The 22928-nt window shown below is 38.8% G+C and overlaps 1 protein-coding gene across 1 annotated transcript in view; it reads right to left on the bottom strand.

Moving 5' to 3' along the window:
• The window catches only part of dhx36 (DEAH (Asp-Glu-Ala-His) box polypeptide 36), a 74265-nt gene that overhangs the window by 23932 nt on the left and 27405 nt on the right, over window positions 1-22928 (bottom strand). Inside the window, exons 11-17 of the mRNA XM_048541524.2 lie at window positions 20654-20759; window positions 17763-17850; window positions 16346-16401; window positions 12407-12471; window positions 6819-6962; window positions 2664-2781; window positions 764-862 (exon numbers count right to left, since the gene is read on the bottom strand). Of these exons, the coding sequence (XP_048397481.1) occupies window positions 764-862; window positions 2664-2781; window positions 6819-6962; window positions 12407-12471; window positions 16346-16401; window positions 17763-17850; window positions 20654-20759 (676 nt within the window). The remainder of the gene's footprint in view (window positions 1-763; window positions 863-2663; window positions 2782-6818; window positions 6963-12406; window positions 12472-16345; window positions 16402-17762; window positions 17851-20653; window positions 20760-22928) is intronic.

Below are 22928 nucleotides of genomic sequence, written 5' to 3'. Positions count from 1 at the left end.
GAAAGGAAAGAAAATTTCCCCTTGGTGAAAGGATCAATGACCAAGAGGCACAGGTTTAAGGAACAGGGCAAGAAATTTACAGAGGATGTAAAGAAAATCTTTACATCCAGAGAGTGGTAAACTGACTGCTTGTAAAAGGTGCTGCTGGCAAAAACCCTCATAATAATTTAGAAGTACTTACATGCACACTTCCAATGCCAAACATACAAGGTTATGAAAGAAAAATGCTTTTGGAAAACTAAGTGCTTACTTGTGACTTAACAAAGATTCGACAGGCTGAAGGGTCTTCTTCTGTAATGAGACCACGGGGCCATACGACCATAAGACGTAGAAGCAGAAATTAGGCTATTCGGCCCACCGAGTTTGCTCCACCATTCAATCATGGCTGATAAGTTCCTCAACCACATTCTCCTGCTTTCTTCCCATAACCTTTGAGCCCCTTGAGTAGTTTTCAAAATGGAATTATTTGGATAACACTTGACAGACTAAAAAATTGCAGCGATGGGAACAAAGGCACGGAAGCAGGGCTAAATGGACACACCACCAAGGAGCCAGTAGAGACTAGATGAGCCAAAAAGTCTCCTACTGGGCTATAGTTTTCTGCGTTCCAAGACTCAGGACTTGGGCTGCACAGGTACAGTCACTGTGGTGACAAAGATAAATCACTGGGCCGTAATGGTTCTGCAGTTCCACAGTTAACTAGCAGGAGCTATGTTGCCTATTAGCCAACTGGCCCATTCCCTTCTCGACGGCAAATACTTACCAGCTCTTTAAGATGGGTGACAGCCAGGTTAACAGCTTCCTTTGATGGAGGTTGCATTGCCTTCTCAAGAAATTGGGCAATTCGACCAAGATTTAAAATCTAAGGCAAAATTAAAAGCCCATGGTTAATAAACAAAAAAACTGCCACACAATGATGGAAGCTTCCTCAGTCAACATGTATCTTTTTTAAATAACTTGTCTGATTTTAAGAGAAAATTCTGGTTGATTTACTACATGCATCTTTAAACTGCTCTATTTACATAAAATCAGAATATCATTTAAACTGTATTTGAACTGTTTAAATAGAAGTTTCACAAAGAGCAGACATTTCGCTTTGAAAGCCAAAACAGGCAAAGATAGTGTGATAACCTCCAGGAGTCAAATTTAAATTCCAGCCTGGTACAATGAGAATGAATGAACGAGTGAGCTAACCATCATCAAAATCAGATGATACATGTTTTGAAAGGGGAGCAACTTACTAAATGTACACACCTGCAGCCAAGACACAAGGTGATGTTTCTAACTCTGGTAACCATTAAATAAACAGGTCAAAAAGTCAAAACTTAAATGCTACCCAAAAGAACTTTGAAAAACTGAAGATTTCCAGCCAACTTCATACTGTATCATCCAATAACTGTAGACTGTCACCAGTATGTGGGGCATTAGAGAATACTATCTGACCTGTTGTTTATGTATGAGACCTTCTCTTTTTCTTTATCTCTCCCAGCAGTTTGCTTTCATTTCTATGTACCACTATGCACAGACTGAGGAGACACCCAATTTACAGACTCTTAACATATTATGGATTAGTGGAACTCCCTTGGTATTGATAGTTATTAGTCACGTAGACGTGCATTTTTTTCCCCCCCACTGGAGCTTGAAGTCTCTGCTCTTCATGTATTTCAATACTCCATCCATCATGACTCTTCACTCAGAATTCCTGTTTTAAATTACTCCACCTGATTGCACCTTTCCTGGTCTTCAAAAGAGTGGTTTTTAAACTGTGTCTTGTTTAATCTCCGGTAACTTCTAAGCAGTTACCTCAAACTTAACGTTCAAACACTCTCTTAAGCGAAGTAACATGAGACCTTTCACAATGTGAAGGGAATACATACATATTGAAAACAGTAGGAGGTGGGTCCAGACAGATTTCTCAACAATAAGAAAGTTAAGCTTTACTAGCAGGGCAGGATCTGAATTTCCAATGACTGGACTTATCCAATACCATCAGGCTAACGAACGCAGAGGATTAGTTACTCAACAGATCACCAAACCTGTCACAGACACTACAACAGCGGAAACAACATGACTAAAGTATTTCTTCACCCCTACTACCACGCAAATAAATATTTAATATTCCGAGTAAGTAAGAAGTGAGAAACAGTGCAGGGTAAATAAGGGAAAAGATACAAAGAAAAATTCCACTCCGAACCCCTTAATCCAGAAAATTAGAATCAGTGACTAAGACACTGAAATAAGGCTTATTTGCTTCATCACGTCAATATTACAAACTGCACGGGGAGTTTAGGATCATGAATCATTAGACTAAAAAGGACTTCAGATCTTTCTACAGAAGTCTTCTTTTTTATTCTACGTTCCTATTCAGGAATAGGAAATAATGACAATGTCACAATATTCACATATAATTAGCCGGTTTGGCTGACAATGGGGAAGATAATTTAAATTACTCCACCTTATTGCACATTTCCTGCTCTTTAAAAACCACTCTTTTGAACTGTGCCTTCTTCCATCTCCAGTAACTTGTAAGCAATTACCTCAAATTTAATGTTCAAACACACTCTTAAGCAAAGCAACATGAGACCTTTCACAATGTGAAGGGAATGTGTACACATTGAAAACAGTGCGACAGGCTGACAATGGACAAGATACTTTATTTCAACCTTGATCTGCAAGCAAAGCTCTTCAAGTGGAGTCCTCATGATTTCTGGAAGCTGATAATCATCCAGAAGGCTCTCTCGCAAACCGTTGTACAAGTGGTAGCATGAACCTGGCTGCACCCTAGGAACAGACAATTAAAAAGTTGAGCTGGGATCAACAAGGTAAACAGCGAGCATCAGTTTCTCTGCAGATTAATTCACTAAAACTGCAATCTGATAATTGCTGGCCCCTGTAGACAGTGGAACACAATTCATTCTGTATGTGAGCCTCAAGAAACAGGCAAAACTTGGATTCAGTATGCAGTGTAAGCAAACATCAAACCATTGATTTATAACCTCAGTTGCTGATTATTCAACAGGCTTCATTGAAGGGCATTCTTGCTTTCAGATTTGCAAGTACTTCATGTTAAGAAACTGAATAATTAAACTTCTGACTGAGGATCGATAAAAGAATTAGGGTTGCAACAGATGAGAACTGAGCAAGCCATGATTCAGTGAAAGAACAAAGGAACTGATAAAACACACTAAATCTTCATTTTTCATAGGGAATAGAGCATGGACTGCCCACAGATAACAAAGTACAGATGCTACTTCAACATAACCACACAAATGACTGCATGATCGGATCAGACAAGTCAATGGAAAAGGTCCATATGAGGTCTGGGATTGACCTTATGAGTACATAAATCTGCAGGTAACAAAATCAGTGGATGAGGAAATGATTTAGTTGGCACTTGAAGCAGCCAAGACAGATACAATGGGCCAAATGGCTGTCTTCTGTGTGCTACTATTAAAAGATATTGCCACCTAGAGGGAGGAAAGTGGCACTTATATGGCATCTGTAATACGGACGTCTATAAACGTAGTACTAAAACAAAATCTGACACCAGGCTTCTCCTCCGCTTGATTGCGTCAACAAGCAGGAAAAGAACAGTATATTTAAGGATCTGTTTCACAGATCGTATCACAACAATTTATTTTTGTTTTTTTATACATCAGTTCACCTGTATTATTAGTTTGAACAACTGCTTAGGGGAGGGGTGGCCAAATTACAGCCACATCTTTCGGAGACCCAAGAGTAGGAGTCAAAGAACTTTGGGGGATAAAAAGGCCTTAGCAAAAAGAAGTGCTAGAATTATCAGATGTGGATTTTCGGCTTTTGTGGACACCAAATTATTTTATTGCATTGGAAATATGTTCATGTAGTTCTCACTGCCTCCAGGTATTGCAGTGGTCAGGAAGTGGAAGAACAGAGAATGGAGAAGTGGGAAATGTTGGAAAATTATTTGCACAGTGGAACATTCTTCACTGACACTACTCAAAGAATTACCAATATCCAGTGTTATCAACAGGGTTTTAAGTAAATTTACGACAGGTAACATACATAATGGAGCATGCTCCCACAAGCACTTTGTTGGGGTGCTTTTGTTATTCTCTCAGAAATCTAAGGTCTCCTTCCAAACAGCTCTGAAAGCACGACACCTACCCCCATTGATTAATATCATTAGCAAAATTTGGGAAAATGTAGAGCACTTTCCATATCTCAAGGGTATCTCCTCAACTAAGGCTGACAGAGACTATAAATCAATATCACTCTCAGCAAGCCTGCTCAGCTTTTGGCAACTGAGAAGGGAATTTGAAGACCAGGTTTTCAAACCCGAGGCCACAGCCATGGTATAATGAGCAGCAGTGATACCAACACACCGCTTTGCTCTGGAGACTATGATATTTTAAAATAGGTAATGCATTGGAAAGGTACTATCAGCAGCCCATCACAAGATGGTTCTTCAATCTAGAGTCAAGGAAGGCTGTCTAGCAGCAGCATCCAATCCTAAGCCAACTTCCCCAGCATCATGACACTGAACTCCTAAAGAACTTAGAACTTATAACTTATTTGCAGCAGCAGACTTCCAAGAGCAGAGAGGAAGCACTTTAGGAATATCCCCAACATCCCAGAAGTAGTAATAACATGATAATAACACCAATCAGCGTTCCCAGGAAGGCACCAAACACACCAACAACTTCACAATCAATGTAATAGAGAAAGTACAAAATTTCAGACATTATCTGTATAACCCTTCCAGCTGACATGGAGAGGATTCAGCAGATCATACTAAAAGCAAAGCAAAAAACTGCGCACACTGGAAACATGAAGTAAAAAAAAACAGAAATTTCTGGAGAAACTCAGTATGTCTGGTACCAGTGGAGAGAAAATGGTTAATGTTTTGAGGCCCCTGACTATCATATGAATCAGACTGGACTCATAATACTGTTTTCTGAGTTTCTCCAGCAATTCTGAGTCCAATTTTGGGCCCCACACCTCAGGAAGGACATACTAGCCCTGGAGCATGTCCAGCGGAGATTCACAGCAGATGATCCCTGGAATGTAGGTTTAACGTATGATGAACGGCTAAGGATCCTGGGATTGTACTCATTAGAGTTTAGAAGGTTGAGGGGAGATCTAATAGAAACTCAGAAGATAATGTATGGCTTAGAAGGGGTGGACACTAGGAAGTTGTTTCTGTTAGGCGGGGAGACTAGGACCCTCAGCACAGCCTTAAAATTAGAGGGGGTAAATTTAAAACTGAAATGAGACGACATTTCTTCAGCCAGAGAGTGGTGGGCTTGTGGAATTCATTGCCATGGAGTGCGGTGGAGGCCGGGACATTGGATGCCTTCAAGGCAGAGATTGACAAATTTTTGATCACACAAGGAATCAAGGGCTATGGGGAGAGTGCAGGGAAGTGGAGTTGAAATGCCTATCAGCCTTGATTTAAATGGTGGAGTGGACCTGATGGGCCGAATGGCCTTACTTTCACTCCTTTGTCTTATGGACTTTTGGTCAATTCCTGTTTTGGACTTTAAACCACAAATTTGATTTATCAGCCACTTCAGAGTCCATTAAGTGGAATGGAAGTAGGTCATCCTTGATTTCAAGGGTCTATCAAGATTGACAACACAAAGTTCTGCTTCACACAGATGTGACTCTTGTCTTAACAATAAATGTTATGCTACACAAGGCATGAACTGACTTCGTTTTTAACCTGGTGCCACGCAGTCAGACCCCAGATCCAGATTTAGATATTTCTGCATTGAAAGGGCACATCAGTGCGAAGTGTGATACACTGTCCCATGGCACAGTTGCAATGTGAATGCACTGTCACACAAATTTAGATATCATGGGCAATTTATGTTCTGCAAGCAACTTGTTTTAACTTATTTTGGGAAATAAAGTTTTGTTCTCTCAACTGTTGAGAAAGTTCATAAAGAGCGCCAATCCGTAACAGGTTGCTGTGCTACAAGAGGAGAAAACAAATTTAAGACAATCAAATGCCAGTGATTCATAATTTTAAAATAGGCTTCAAATTAGAACAGGAAGTCATAGTACTATGCAGTAGAAGTAACTAATTCAATAATGTGAATCACATAGTTGTGCTTTGATTGAAAGTTATGTTAAATGCTAACGTACCAAAACATAATATGAAACACAGCGATGCATCATTGACCTTTATCTTGCAAAGAATTAGAACAGCAAGATTCAGCTTCCTTGCACGACCAGTGCTAAGGAAGCTTTTGACCATCTAACTACATCATCAGGGCTCGTCCTGCTAACTTGTTTTGAAACAAGGCTCTGGTACACAGCTATACTGTGCAAGCAGACTACTTTTTGATTACTTTCCAGTAGTTGAAGACTTTAAATTACTTATATTCACTACATTCATACATACACTTCAGCCAGTTTTAGCATCAATACAACCCAATTTCCAGCACCAGTGTGTACGGAGGCAAGGACTATTATACACGCTTTTTAAGGCAAATCTAAGGATATAAAGAAAGCACAGACAAATGGGATGAAAATAAATCAGCTCCAATTGAAGAGTTAGCACCAACATTAGCATAATGGGCTGACAATTCTAGACACAACTGCATAAAATTTTAGGATTACTAACTGTGCTGTGAAAGCTTAGCAGAATAATCCATGCTGACTACAACAATTCTACCAAAACAAGCAAGTGACATCTGTGACATTCCTTTCAAGTCCAGTCAATGGCAGTGACCTTTAACTCTGCAAATATCCACAGACCACAGTGTGCACTGTAGATAGATGAAATGTCATATAAACAAGCTAACACACATTGACAGACAAGGATACACTACCTGCCAGCTCGACCTTTCCGTTGCTTGGCATTAGCTTTGCTGACCCACTCTGCCGCCATTGTGCTGATATTATTCTGAGTGTCAAAGTGAGTTTCTTTTATCTTTCCTCCATCAATCACATGAACCACATCATCTATGGTGATGCTGAAAGATAAAAACAAGTTCCATGATGTTAAGAATATCCTTATTTAAGTAAGGTAACCATAGTTAGGTGCTTCAAATCACAATATATTCAAATTTTAATATACATATCATGTTATATATCAGTACTTAAAAAACAGCAGAAATGCTGGGAGAATACACAGGTAGCCAGTTAAAGACTTGCTTTCATTTTGCAGCTTTTCATGTCTCAGAGAATTGTCAATGATCTGCTGTTTTACTTCCAAATACAGTTTAAGAAAATAAATCAAAAGGAGACAGAAATGGAATGACCCAGGTAAAACGATTTTGATGTAGGAACCATATCTCTTTTTGGGCCTTTAATAGAAAATTTACCACAATGGCTGCATAACTTGGGTTCCTGCAATATGCAGACGATCAGGAGCCGAGGAGTTGTTTACAAATGAAGTTGATTTAGTTCTCAGCTAACTGAGCAAGATGGAATGAGAAAGATATTTAGATACTACACAGAGAGTGAGAGGCACAGAAGTGTGTGCAGGTGTTCTCCCCAGTAGCTATCTGTTTCCTGTTGTAAAACAAAAATCAGTTTAAATGTCAAAAACCAACAATCACTTTTCAGGCAGCAACTGCTGCAAGCTATGACTTTCAATTGATAAATCATAGACATTTTACAAGTGAATCAACCGCTCTGTATTTCTTACAAACTAGTAGTGGAAGCTTTCAGAGAAAAATAACTGAACCTCAAGGCCTTCGCCGACAAAAGTATCCAACTGGCTAGCGCCCCCTGGATTCCATGTGATTTCTTTTTCCATGGTAGACAGTCTTATTCCTCGGATGGTACAGGCAGGTACAATTACAAGATTTAAAAGACATCCAGATAGGTACATGAATAGGAAGGGTTTAAAAGGGATATGGGCCAAATGCTGGCAAACGGACTAAATCAGTTTAGAATATCTGGATGGTGCAGATAAGTTGGACCGAAGGGTCTCTTTCCACGCTGTATAACTTGACGACCGACCGAGATGAAATGCTCCAACAACACAAGGCACTTGACACCATCCAGGACAAAGCAGCCCACCTGATTGGCACCCCAAACCCCACGTTCAAGATGTACTCCCTAACAGTAGCAGCAGCCTGCAGTTAAATCGCCAAGGTTCCTGCAATACTTCCAAAACCCATTACTACATAAAAGGGCAAAGGCAACAGATGCATGGTGTCAGCACTCCATCTAATTTTCTGTTTGTGCAGGTATTTAAGGTCAGTGCATGGCAGCAACTTCTGGAATGGGAAGTCAACTGCACAATCCAAGCGGTGACCCCGATCGCTGTGGACAGAACCTCAAACAGGTCGCACATACATTGGATCAAGCAACTTAGGGGAAATGTTGCACGGTGTTATACCTCACTGGGTTGCTGTGCTATAAATCAAGAGTTCTTCCCAGAGTGGTCACAAAAATTATAGATTTTGAAAAGCAGACAATATTCTCCAATTTACCTGTCTTTTAGACTCAAGTTGAACAGGTGTCTGTACTTAACAAGAATGACTATTTAAAACAAATAAATAGATGCTAACTACAGATAAACAATGATGAACCGGACATAAAACTCTACTAGCTACATTCTAACCCTTTTATAAAAAAGGAAAATACTCCCTGGCCCCAGAGTTTGTTTAGATTTTGTTTGGCTTGTCAGGATGCAGCTACTTGATCTTCCTTCTTCAGATACGTGTGCTTGCGGAAGATGCAAGGCATATGTTCACACTTACAAAGTCTCTGATTCAAAGCCACAGCTTACAAATCGAGGAAAAAACAAGCTGGCTTTCTTTACGCTTGAGGTGTTTTCTACTGCAGCAGAGGCTGTTCTTTCAGAGATTTGATGGCTTCCACTACAAACGCTCGCATCTACAAGCTGTCCAGTTATCTTGGAGTTAATCAAGTTGTCAGGAGACAGAAGACCTTTGTTATTACGTCAATCTGCTGATTCTGGCTGGCCAAAGCTCCATTCACACATACAGCTTGGCTTCAGCTTGTCTGCAAGTAGACTTTCCCCCAGTGCTTGAACTTACAGCACTTATAATGAATGTCAGTTAACTCCTTTTTTAAAAGCGCAATCTTTCAACCATCCTTGGCTTTTAAAACAGTCCTTTTCCCTTGTCAGTCCAAAACTACAAAATGCAGAAAAGTAAAAATGTCTAGAACACCATTAACTGTTAGATCCTCAAGTCATAAACCATTCTGACTTGGAAGGATATCACCATTCTTTCACTGTCAATGTGTCAAATTCCTGGGACTCCCTTCCGAATAGCACCATTGGTCTCAAAATTTGAAGCGGTTCACAATGGCAGTTCAAGGGCAATTAAATATGGGCAATAAATACTGGCCTTAGCATAAAAAAACTCATATGTGATGTACACATCTAAAATCTACTAATTCAGCCATTTGGAGTCCCAAATAATCGAGCAGTCTCCGTGTCCTGCCTACGGGAGTGTCAGGTTTGATTTAGGGCTCATAGCCTGGAAGGAAGCTTAACTGCACAATGTTCATTCTTTACGTGAATTTAAGCCAAAATGTTAATCCTTTTTTTGTCCTCCTTAAATTGAAGCAGACCCAAAGCGTATGTCAGCCATTTGGATTTTCAGTTGAGATTCACACACCTTGCAGTTTTTAAATTTCATTTATCATGTATTGGCCTAAAGCAATTATAATGACATAATTTAAAAATTATGTCAAGAAAAATGAAGCTCTTTTCCACTGTAATTGCAGATGCACAACTCAAGGGGACTGTGCAAAATCTGAGCATCTGCTGCTGCCTACTTTCTATGTTATTTCAGTTATTTCTCCACTCAGTTACACCTGCATTTCAGGGATACCAAATCAGCATAGAGGGAAGGAATAGAAGGACAAACTGATAGAGTTAGATTAAATAAATAGACTGGGGGTAGATGTATGTGGAACAGAACACCAGTCCAGATCAGCTGATCTATATCAGTTGCTTCTTCACTGTACACTCGATGCAGCTCAATTTTCAACTCTGCTACTTCACAATCAGAAAACAAGCAAGCTATCAACAATTGCAAGCTGTCAATTGATTTCCTACATAAACTTCTGAGGTTACTAACCAATATCTAGAAGACTTACAAAACTCAATTATCACAAACATATTCATATTCACAGGTTTAAATAAACAGAAAACACAGTCAGTGAAATATTCAAAAGAAAATTAGTTCCTTCTCTGAACACTGTAGTTTCAGTGTCATATAAAACAGCATTAAATGGGCAAACAGAAAATTAATTCAGAGGCCATAATATGGAGGGTGGTGTGGGAGAAGTGAAAAATTTCAAATTTTGAGGATTCTGAGGAAAGGTCACCAGACCCAAAACATTAACTCATTTTTTCTTCACAGATCTCATGATGCAGTTAGCTGTCATTTTGAAATGCCAACCATGAATAATGTACAATACCAAGGGTAGAAATCAGTGACGCCAAAGTGACTGTTGTCCCTAGGATGAACTGCTTTATTAACTTTTAAAACTAGAGAATTTTTACTTTTATGCCAGAGCTACAATTTAGAATGCACCATCTAAAAGGATAGTTGAGCAGATTCGGTAGCAACTTCCTGAAGAAACTGAGATATGAAAATACAACAGTTGGAGTACTGGGATGGGAGTGGGATTAATCAATTAAATCAAAGAATAGACTATGTTAGAATAGGCCAAATAGGATCATACAGCAAGTTAGGAGCCTATGAAGCGAACACAATGGTACATTTTACACACAAACTCAGGTATGCACATTGTACTGAACAGCTAGTTTTGCTCATCACCCTAAAGTATACAAACAGGTTTTTTGTTTATTCATTCATGGGATCAGGGCATTGCTGGCTGGACAGCATTTGTTGACCATCCCTAACTGCCTAGAGTGCAGTTGAGAGTCACCCATATTGCTGTGGATCTGGAATTACACGTATGGCCAGACCAGGTAAGGATGGCAATTTCCTTTCGGAAAGGACATTTGTGAACCAGAAGGGTTTTTTTGACAATCGGCAACAGACTTGTGGGTATTAATAGATTCTGAATTCAAGGTATTTACTGAATTCAAATTCACCATTTGCCATGCAGGATTCAAATCCAGGACTTTATCTTGGTCTCCTGATTGTTAGTCCAGTGATAATGCCACAAAGCCATTCCCCCTCCCTCCCCCCCCCCCCCCCCCCACCACCGCCACCCCCCCCCCACCCCCATTGTATTTCTAATCATTTTTCGATCAAAAAAAAAACTTTAGTAGCATAAAACTAAAGAACATCCCAGTTCGATAAAGGCATCCTTCAATATAGCAGTTATCACACATCCAGATAAAAAATACAAAAATTCCTTACATGCATCAAATCCATTATAAAAACTCAGGAGATTTTTGTTTCAGAAAAACAAAACGGCCCACACAAAAAATAGCAATGAGACTTCAGAGATCAGTAGGTGAGATCAGTAGACAGTAATCAAGTTAATGGTTGTGGCTTTGAAAGAAAAGAAATAAAAGCTTGGGTATGAGAAATTTCAACACAATAGATTGTCTGAGGCAGTCTGTTGTTGATTGATGCTAATGGATTGATGCTGAACACTAGTTTAGAAAAAAGACACAATGTTATATTCCAATGTTTTTTGGTACAGAACTGAAAGACAAAATTTCAAAGGGATGATCCTTTTGAAGAGGTAGACAGACTGAAAGCAAAACTCAAGAATCAGCTGACTCAAAAAAGGCTGGTTAAGAATGCATTGGTGTTCTCTGCAAGGAGCGATATTCCATCTGCAACTGAAACAGTGATGCTGTAAGAAAATATGTGGTGACTGAACTCATTCCTTCCAATAGGCTGTATGAGCTTTCCCATTAAGTTGAACCAGTTAAACATTTCAAAGAAGGAAAAAAAATACAGGATATGGGGAAAAAAAGACCAGGATATAAGACTAAAGCAATTCATATTAATTCATATTCAGAGAACTCAATTCTACACTAAGCGAATTGGAGGCAAAACCAAACTATTACATAAAAGTGCAAATCTAGCAACAAGGAAATTTGCACTTCTTTCAGTGTAAAGCTCCTCTCAATACATCCAGTAGTGTGGTAACAATCATTGTGAAAAGGACAAATCTTCATTTTTACCTGACGTGTATTATAAACTGCTAATTTTTTTTCAACATTCAGCCAAGAATTCATGAATACATCATTGCCTAAAGGTCGTGGCACTAAGACAGATTTACTGAGAAACAGAATCCCAGGAAATCCCCCAAGCCGTAAACCTCATGAAACTTCCAAGGCAAAACTGAAAACTTTGCAGTGTATTTAAAGGGAACTTTTTAGGAAACTTGACAGGGAGCAGAATATATGTCTTTGCCCTACTGTCCAATTACATGGATTTCAAAAAGTCATTTGCAGAAATGCCTCCCACTATGGCTGCAACAATGCAAGTTTTATTACCTTGTCTCTGCAATGTTGGTAGCAATTACAATCTTGCGAACTCCCGGTGGCGGTTTCTTGAAAACCTGAGAATATAACCACACCAAATTATACCAAGTCTCCTCCATATCCAGCAGTCAAATTATTATCTGTTGACAGCATGCAATTTAATTGTAAAGTGATGTGATCAGAAACAGGTTTCGCTGTTTCAGATGGCTCAATCATTTCTTCCACTAACGCATGAAGCCAAAAAGAGAGATACATTATTAGTTGGAAAATGACAGTTGTCATTTTCTGCAAAAATAAGTGCAATAAAACATCAGTTTAGCCAGCCAACTATTGTTGTTTACTGCCCAGCATGTGCTTTTCATCAATGTTAAGTTGTCATATAATTTTCTTTCTTATTGAGGGCAAATCTCTTGCAGATTTATGTAGATGTTTCAAACGTAATTACCTTAGGCTTTGGCAACCACACATCTGCAACTGTTGCCATTTGTAAAACAAAGAAGTCAGATATATTTTGCAGGTAGATCCAGAGGACGAACAAGTAACTTAAACCTTAAATAGCTCGGTGGTCCTTTGTAATTGTTAATGTGGGCTGAGAATGTTATCTCAGAAATTACTCTTGCATTGCAAAAATGCTCTTTGATTTCTGGTTATTCATTAGAGATGAGATATTTCTTATGATCACTTCTCTACACAGCAACAGGAAGATGCTATTATGATCCTAGCTAACGGTAGTATTACACCAATCAGTAACGTCAAATTGAAACCTGTCTTGACAGAACATGAATTTCACTGTTTACTGCTCTCTGATGAAGGGTCTAGGCCCGAAACGTCAGTTTTTGTGCTCCTATGATGCTGCTTCGCCTGCTGTGTTCATCCAGCTCCACACTTTGTTATCTCTATTCACTGTTTACTATTTGTTTACCATTTTTGCCAGTCATTCAATGTATTCACAAGACACTGCCAATTTACTTTTAACAAGAACAAAATTTTATGACACACAAAAGAAAAATTATGAACTATGTTGAACTATGAACTATGCAGGAACTATTTGAAACAGTTTTCTCAAATAGCAGTAAGCTATTAGTAATAGATTCAACCCTTTTATCCTCAGAACTACAGACACACAAACTTCAGAAAAGCATTGCCCTGACCTCACATTAAAGCTTTTATTAGATTTTTGCATGCACTCAATGCTATTTTCTTTAATTATAACTTCCAAGACTCTTAAGCTGCTAAAACAGTTCACTTATTAATCAACATGGATTCCTTATGTTATCCACTTCCAGTCTTTTGCTTCTAAAGTTTTCTTTGAAACAACTCAAGATTTCTTGACCAGCCCTGACTATTTTGCAGACTGCTAAACTAACACCTTTACTATTCAAAAACTTTGCTCTCATACAGCCAGCTTCTGCCTGGCTTGTTCTGGATGGTTCTAACTTACAGGACTCCTGTCACTAGTCAACAGTAACTTTCATTTTAATTATGCACTGAACTATTCACCTCTAAAGGTTTTAGACCTTGTTTAAATGCATGTAAACAAATCTCCACACACCCCAATACCACTTACAGGACCAATTTAAAATCAAGCTAAAATTTTAAACTACTAAAGCCCTTTAAGATACACAGTATAGAAATATCAAACTTAAAGCTATACATCATTCTTCCACTTTTGACCCCAAGTATTCAAACGATAATATAGTAACTCTCCTCAAAAAGTAAAAACAGATACACATCAACCTATATTAAAGAAAGCCTTTAACAAATCCTCACTGTCATTGACAGATTTTTACGCTTTCAATAAAAAACAGGAAAAAATGAGGCCTTATGACACAAGGTGTAGCTTCACTACCTCTGAGCTAGAAGTTCAAGGTTCAAGCTCTCCTCCAGGACATAATGGCCAAAATTACATTCATAATGTGGTCAAACAGACTGAGTATCAACTTGCCAATCCTGGCACAGCATATCAATGACATCTGTTCAGGACAGGAGACCTTCCTGGTCAGTCACGTACTGGAAGTGAATTGGGGCTTCTAACATCTGCCACAGTTCCAGGCTACAATATGGATATAAAAAAAAGTGCGTAATGCCACATTTCTAGAAGACCAAATGGTTCAGTTGGCTGGATGGCCAGCGCACCAATAGCATGGGGCTTGATTCCACCTCTGATTGAGGTGGATTTTGGACCAGATTCCTCAGCCTATATGCAGTGTAGGCTCAAACCTACCATTGAGTAAAGAACTCAAAAATAAGAAGTTTACAATAAGCAGCTTATCCAATATTGACGCACAGGGCATGAACACTGACATCTAACATACTAGAGCTTAAAAAATTCAGGCATTCATTAACCCTTAAGACCCACATTTTTCAACAAGCTATCATAGAGTCATACAGCACGGAAACAGACCCTTCAGTCCAACCAGACCATGCCAAAGATAATCCCAAACTAAACTAGACCCAACTGCCTGGTCCTGGCCCCGAACTCTCCAAATCTTTCTTATTCACGAACTTATCCAAATGTTTTTGAGACTCTGTAATAGCACCCACATCTACTACTTCCTCAGGAAGTTCATTTCACTCAAAACAAAAATTGTTCCTGTTTTTAAAAAAATCTCTCTTCTCTCAACTTAATGTGTCCCCTATGCTTGAAATCCCCTATCCTAGGGAAAAGGCAATTACCGTTAACCTTATGCATATCCCTCATTATTTTATAAACTTCTGTAAGGTCATCTCTCAACCTCCTACACTATGGTGAAAAATGTCCTAGCCTGTCCAGCCTTTCTTTGTAACTCAAACCTTCCATACCCAGCAATATCCTGGTAAATCTCTTCTGAACATATTAATATATCCTTCCTGTAACTGGGCAACCAGAAGTAGGCACAGTCAGAGTCACCTGCAATGCCCCTCCAATAAGCAACAACCCTGATTAAGAAACCACCTTCTGCTGTGCAAAATGTTGTTTTACATTAGATGTCAGATTATATTATAAAGAACATTGGGTGTCTGCATAGTTACAAATTATAACTGTCACCCATTTCACAAGCAGAATGCAGAGAAATAGGGGAAAATAAGAGGGAATCATGCATGATCATATATCAAACAAGCTTTAAGATTCATGACAGAACATATTTTACAATAAAAAACACAGCAGAAATTGATTAGAAACTTACAGCACAGGTTCGGAATGTTCAGCCCATCTTACGAGTGCCAGGTCTTTGAAAGAACTATTTAATTTATTCCCCATAGCCAAGGACAGAAGGTTAACACAGAAGTAGTCAAAACAAACTGTTATCATACAGCAAAGAAAAAGCTTGTAGTAGAACAGCTCAGTAACCAGATTTAAAGGCAAAAACAAAAAAAAAATGCTGCAATACTCAGTGGGTCCAACAGCACCTATGAGCACAGAAACCAAATTAACATTTTAGTTCTGACAGTAGATCAGACATCAAACATCAACTGTTTCTCTCTCCATGGACGGTGCTAGGCATGCTGAATACTTCGAACATTTTCCGTTTTTATTGTGGATTTTCAGTATCCACAGTGTGCTGCTTTTGAAAAACATGGGTCAGGCTTGCAAATCTTCCCCTCACAGTGAATTGTAAATGATCTGGAAGACACTGCTCAAAGGAACAAGTACATTCAATACACTTTTTAAAGGAATCAAGATTGTAGGACCAAGGGAAAGATGAAGAAATTACAAATAAATAGATAACTCCTTCATAAAATCATCACTGATGGGTCAGATGGCAAATGGATGAATTATGTTTGTTCCAGATAAACTTGAACTGAAGAATAGCAACAAAATGGCAGCTTTAATCAGGAAATTAGTCACAAATGGACAAAACATTCTGTACAAAATAATTAGGCTATTTGAACCATTTGAAGCAATTGTTCAAGTGATGAGGAAATGCAGATATTGCTTGGTTTAGTAACGTTTAATGTACATTATCATACCTCTGTCTGATTCACTGAAGGCATGAGAGAATGGAGAGGAATGATGACAAATCGATCTAGGGGAAATAACAGAGTACAGAATTAAAGTTGCTTGAAAGAACAGAACTGAGTGGTCATGCTATTGAAAATTTTCATTCTACACTCACCAGCCGAGGCACAAGAATACCAAATTTCAAAGGCAATAATTTTTGCCACGTATGGAACAAGGTATGATTAGTTGGTAGATAGAGTCAGATTCTCGATGAGTATACCTCAACCAATGTACCAGGGACTGTTATCTCAAAATTCCTGTTTGAATTCAAAAAGGCAAATCAACTCTGGTTGGTCACTAGGTCAGCAGGATCATAGCAGGGAAGATTACGCCTAAGCTTTTGTTTAACAGATGAGGCACAAGGCCTGGAAAAATTCTTTTCATCTGCAGAGCATCTTGATTTGTGCCACATTGGAGGTAGACGGGCTTCAAGGAGTCAGGTGGTCAGTTACTCACTGCAGAATTTTTAGCCTCTGATCTGCTTGCGGCCACTGTATTAATTGGGTTATCCAATTTGGTTTCTGGTCAATGGTTACCTCTGGAATGTTGATAATCATGGATTTAGCAATGCTAACGCCACTGAATGACAACAGATGGTGGTTAGAATTTCTTGTTGGAGATGATCATTGCTAGGTACTTGTGTGGCACTAATGTTACTAGCCACTTGTCAGACCAAATCTGCATACTGTCCAGGTCTTCCTGCATTTGGATTTAACTCCAAGTACTGAAGCAGTCTCCAAATGATGTAATCATCAATGAATACTCCCATCTCAGATGTGTTGGTGGAGGGGGAAGTTATTGATGAAGCAGCTGATATTGGGCCTAGGTCACAATCGTGAGGAATTCCTACAGGGGTGTCCTGGAGGTAGGACGACTGACCTCAAACTACCACAACCACCTTCCACTGGGGTAGCTATGACTCCTACCAACACTTTTCCCAGATTCCCATTTGCTATGGTTCCTTGATGCCATATTAGGTCAGCTGTAGCTGTGTAAAAAGATCAGGAGCTCAGCAGCGCTGGTAGAATCCAAACTGAACATTAACGAGCAGGTTATTGCTAAACAATTGCTACACAATAACACTGTTGATGATTCTTCCATCAAAGTATCTTGACTAACATTAAAATGTTTTGAGGATCAATGTGTCCCCAGCTTTCCTCCCACAGGGAAGCTTTGAAACAGAACGGCATTCTGAGCGATATTACGCTGCAGCAAGTATGAAGTTCAAATCTACTGAGAAACTAGTCTAGTTGGATTTGGGTGCTCAATTTAAAAACGCTTTTCCTGTTGGGATGTATCAGAAATGGCATTTCATTACAGAAAGAACTTAAGACGTAACAATTCCATAAAAATTAACCTCAGAAAATGGTACTGTAATACTGTTACCTGATTTGAACATGGTTTGTGCAGTCAGAAGATCGTTTAAGGTGCTGATATTGTCCCATCCAGGAAGGAAGACTAAAATGGCACCGTCCTGCAAAGTGAATGACAATCTAGATAAATATGCTGATAGGTTAGCTGCAAATAAAAAGATGCTACAAGAAGGATACTTCTAAGGTATTTAAAAAAAAACTGTCGAAGTCCAGCAATTTTATTATGTCAGATGACAAGTAAGGTGCAAATATATCACAAGTGAATAAATCAATAAACTAGACCATCTCACTGGTTTATATTCACATCATAGGCTACTGGCTTCCAAACAGCAATAATTCAAAAACATCAAAACAGTGTCACAATATAGTTTTCTGAAGAAGGGTCCCGACCTGAAACGTCAACTTTCCTGCTCCTCTGATGCTACCTGGCCTGCTGTGTTCATCCAGCTCCACACTTATCTGACTCCAGCATTTGCAGTTGTTACTACCTCTGGATTGCAATATCTTTGTTATTTCACTTGCATGGTTATTACAGATTGCAATAATTTGGGGAAAAAACCCTTCTAAAGATACTGCAGATCATTTGACCCCAATTATTAGTTAGTATTGTTGCATAATCCCAGATGACCACATAGAATGTTTGAGAGATCATGTAGAAAATGGATACTCAAATGAGGCAAACTATTTAGGAAAAAAAATCAAACAGAATGATTAGAAATATTGAAGACAGAAAGACGGATCTCAACAATGAGCCTCCGTCAGTGTAATGTTGCTCCCATCTAATGACCAGGAAGTCTGTTCCTGCTACTTTCGCAAGTTGAAGGGCAGCATTTGCAATAGGGAGCAAATTATTTCACTTGGATCTTAACCTGCCCGTCAGCCATTTCCAATTAAAAATACTAACACAACAACACAAAAATCACTCTCATTGTCTGTCAAACATCTCCAGCATTTCACTCATTTTTGGCAATTGGAAGTGCACATAGAGGTCTTCAAACAAATACGGTACAACAGTCCAAAAGTTCAACATCTTCAACAGGCTACTTTAACAGTTTAACCCGTCATCAAATGATATCATTGGAATTTATAGCTGCTTTGTCAGAGTTATACTAATTACTGCACAGTAACATTCAGGACAGAGGTAAGGAGTGTTACACCTCAATTTGAATAAGTGGGGCAAAGGAAATTTCAGAAAGTTGTGAACACACTGTTGAACCTGCACTTTATTCCTCAGCTGTTGATGACTTTCTCATAACCCCTGGACAAATCAGGAAAAAAAAATGAACATTATTAAAAATCAATCCCGTGAGATAAAACTTAATGAACTGCACAAGCAAAATACATTTCCATCAACACCTGTGCCCAAATTTTTAATAAGCTGAGCAAATTCTGAAGCACACAGGGATACTGGCATATTGGACTTGTATCAGATTTCCAAAAGTCTCACTCTTAACTCACTCCTACGACGTAGTATTCCTGGCAAGACTAATATTTGGTGCCCATGCCTAGTTGCTCACACAAAACAGTGTTTGCTACGCCACCTCAGAGGGAACTTAAAGGTCAATGATATTGGTTAGAGACTGGATTCAATTATAAATTTGAGATGAGCTAAAGATGCAGGCTCACTAAAAGGGCAGTAATGAACCAGTTAGTTTTAACAATAATCTCTCAGCTTCACAGTCACATTTACTGACGAGTTTCTGTACTTCCAGACTTTTTAAAAGATAATGTTAAACTTGAAAAATCTTGAAATTCCAACTCTGATCAAGAGCTAAATACCGAAAGGCAGAAAAAAAAAGGTGAAATCAGATATCAAATACCAGATACCAGATATGAAAATTATCAAGGCTTGTTCTGTAAATAGCAATTTTAAATTATATGTAAGACCAGTAAAAATGAAATCACCTATCCTCAATACACAGATGCTACATTTAAATCATCTAGAAGCAGTGGCATTTCTGACTCGTCTTTCTTCCTACTATGGTCATAGATCAGTCTTTATCCTTTTCAACAAATGTTATCCAGGCCTATTTTGAGCGGATTTTGTCTAAGTGTATCAAATCCACTCATTTGAATAATGAATAGACAATTAGGGCACGTAGGCAGCAATTATAACATGAAGAATAAATTTTAATCATAGAACACAAATGTACCACAGGGAAGTAAATCAACATGCTCAATCTTATATCCATTGCACAAGGGCATAGTGGTACCAAATAAGTGATGAGAATGATTCATAATTTAATTTGATGGTCTCTCAATGTCTAAAGTGTACCTTTAGCTTGAGGCAGCAAATGAATGCGAGTTACAGTATGTGTGAGGTTGAAGGCATTCGCATCTTGCTTTATACAGTGTTAAGATTAACTTCAGGTCATGTTGTTGTATTAACAGGGAAGAACTGACATATTGATTGAGAAAATCTTTAGTTCAATAATTGATGGCCTACGTTCTGTGAAGCAAAGTGTTTGCCTTGTAATGCACTCACCAAAGGCTATATAACAGAATGCGATAAATAAATATAAAGAGTTGTACAGGATCACAGATAGGCATTGGAGGAAGTGTCAGACGTCCAATGGATGCTGCCCTCCTAAAATTTCAATGCTAATCTCAAATGAAGTCCCTGGTTTATGTCAGCAGCAGCTCTTTTGCACATCAAAAGCAAATGATTTATTGTCAGTATTTAAACATATTAGAACTAAAATGAGGGGTTTGGCAATCTGAATACTGTAACAGCTGACAGCAGGTCAAATAAAACTTGCTGCAGTTGGGTAGGCAGATAATTGATCAATACTTGTCCTTTTGCCTCAGTACAGATTCACTTATGTCTAAACATGTGCCACTAAACTGTGAACAGATTACAGCTCAAAATACATTTCATAGATTTGCCCACTTAAAAAGAAATACCTCTCCATGAAGAACAATGTGTTTTATGAGAGCTACTATCAAATTGAGGTCTATTTTGTCATCGTCATGCAGAATTTCCAAGGCTTCAATCGTACTGTCTGAATATCTAGAAGGGAAGAGGAACAGTTTCCTTTTAATCAGGCCATCTGTGCTGATGGTTGTTACCACATATGCATTAAGCACACTTCTGAAATCTACTTACGTGAAAGCTTTATATTTCTGATAGATAAGTGAACAAAAATTGATATTCTTACATCATGCACTTACTAACAGTTTAAACCATTTACTGAAAATCCAAATGTCTCCCTGTAGGGGGGGTGGAAAACAGAACAGCATCACAGGAAGATAAAGAAATTACAGCTAACTCGATGCTCAGTGCTGTTACCAAAATTTCCGTAATCCGTAATGGCAAGTGTCATATGCCCAATGGAAAAGCATCTTTTTTCCCCCGTGGAAAGCATCTAAAACTACACAAGTTTCTTGGATAGAATGAGGCCATGCATCTGTCTCCTTGTTAGAATACTCCATAATAACCCAGCAGTCACGTTCCCTTCCCACAGGCTTATAACTCATCTTTTTAAAATAAATGTGGCTGTCTTTATCACAACCATTTCCTCTGACTGTGTACCTTGATCCGACAGCCTTCCCTCCAAGTAAAGAAATTCCTCCTGTTCATGCTACTTGTTTAATCAGTGATCATTTCTAACCGATGACTCCCAACCACCCTTACTATATCATACCAAATTCTAAAAACCCTTCATTTTTCTTTATCTCATTCTTTGCTTCTCAAATGGAAAAAGAACCAATACACAAATTCACTGCAGAGAAATTTAATTTTCCAAGCTAGTCAATTTCCTGGCGAATCTTCGTTCTTCACTCCAAAAAAGGATGAGCCAAAATTACACCAAGTACCTTATTTACAGTCAAAGCAACAACCGAGAGATTGAGCTGATGAATGTGATAGGATCGTATCTCATCAACAGTTGTGCATCAACAACAGATGTGGACACCAGTCACATCAGGTACACTGACAGATCAAAACATTAATCAACAAAGAATTTCATGGGATGGGGACAGGGCGAGAGATTTTAAAAGTTTACTTTAAACTTTCCCAAAGACCAGGGAGTCACAGTTCAACGATATGAGGAGGCCGCTTGGGACTAAGATGAGGAGAAATGATTTCATCCACAGAGGTGAATTTGTGGAATTCTGTCACAGAAGGTAGTTGAGGGCAAAACAATGAATGCTTTCCAGGAGGAATTAGGTATAGCGTTTAGGGCTAAAGGGATCAAAGTACAGGGAGAAAGCAGGAGAGGATACTGAATTCAGTGATCAGCCACGATCATGCTGAATGACAAATTAGGCTCAAAATTACTAATAGCCTACCCCTGATTCTATTTTCTTTGTTTTTTTGAGGATTTTTTCCTGTTACTTGTCCTTTGAAAGTTTTTTTTTTAAAAAGGAAGTGTCTCACTATTCAGCTGTCAGCCACACACCAAGATATAACACATGAATGATGTTCAAACTATCTTCAAGAATTTTACAGTCATAATAGGGGTCCTTTCAGATTCAAAACATTAACAATTTCTCTTTCCACTGATGCTGCCAAACCAGCTAAATTTTTCCAGCATTGTCTGTTATCATTGTTATGGAGCAGGTTGGTACACCAGTTTGGATCCTGACCCAAAAAAAGCACAGATAGAGATGAACAACCATAATGTGGTACATGGACAACTCCTCATTAGCCATGCCCTTGAACAACGATGACATCAACAAATAAAAGGTCCGTCACTTTGGGCTTCTTCAGACTTCTCATTCTAGAAGGCGGCAAGGAAGATTTGAATAAGTCCAACCCAGTTGCTGTACCCATAGATACAATTTTACTTTGTAGATTGGGATGGGGGTAGAGCCTGGAAGGATCAGTACTCAAGAGCCCCAAAATTATAGGTAAATCTTGCTGTGGCCAAAATCAGCAAAATCCATCTGGGGCACATTAAGGGAACTCTGCTGCAAAGTGGCATCCAATATGTATATAAGGGTTTATGTACAATTCTGGATGTGAGTTTGCTCGCTGAGCTGAAAGATTAGTTTCAGACGTTTCGTCACCATTCTAGGTAACATCATCAGTGAGCCTCCGATGAAGGGTTGGTGTTATGTCCCGGTGTTATGACATAACACCAGCGCTTCATCGGAGGCTCACTGATGATGTTACCTAGAATGGTGACGAAACGTCTGAAAACTAACCTTCCAGCTCAGCAAGCAAACTCACATCCAG

The sequence above is a fragment of the Stegostoma tigrinum genome, chromosome 14 (genome assembly GCF_030684315.1).
Source record: "Stegostoma tigrinum isolate sSteTig4 chromosome 14, sSteTig4.hap1, whole genome shotgun sequence".
NCBI classification, from domain to species: Eukaryota; Metazoa; Chordata; class Chondrichthyes; order Orectolobiformes; family Stegostomatidae; genus Stegostoma; species Stegostoma tigrinum.
Note: the sequence above shows the minus strand (reverse complement) of the source record. Positions and strands in the feature narration are given on the sequence as shown.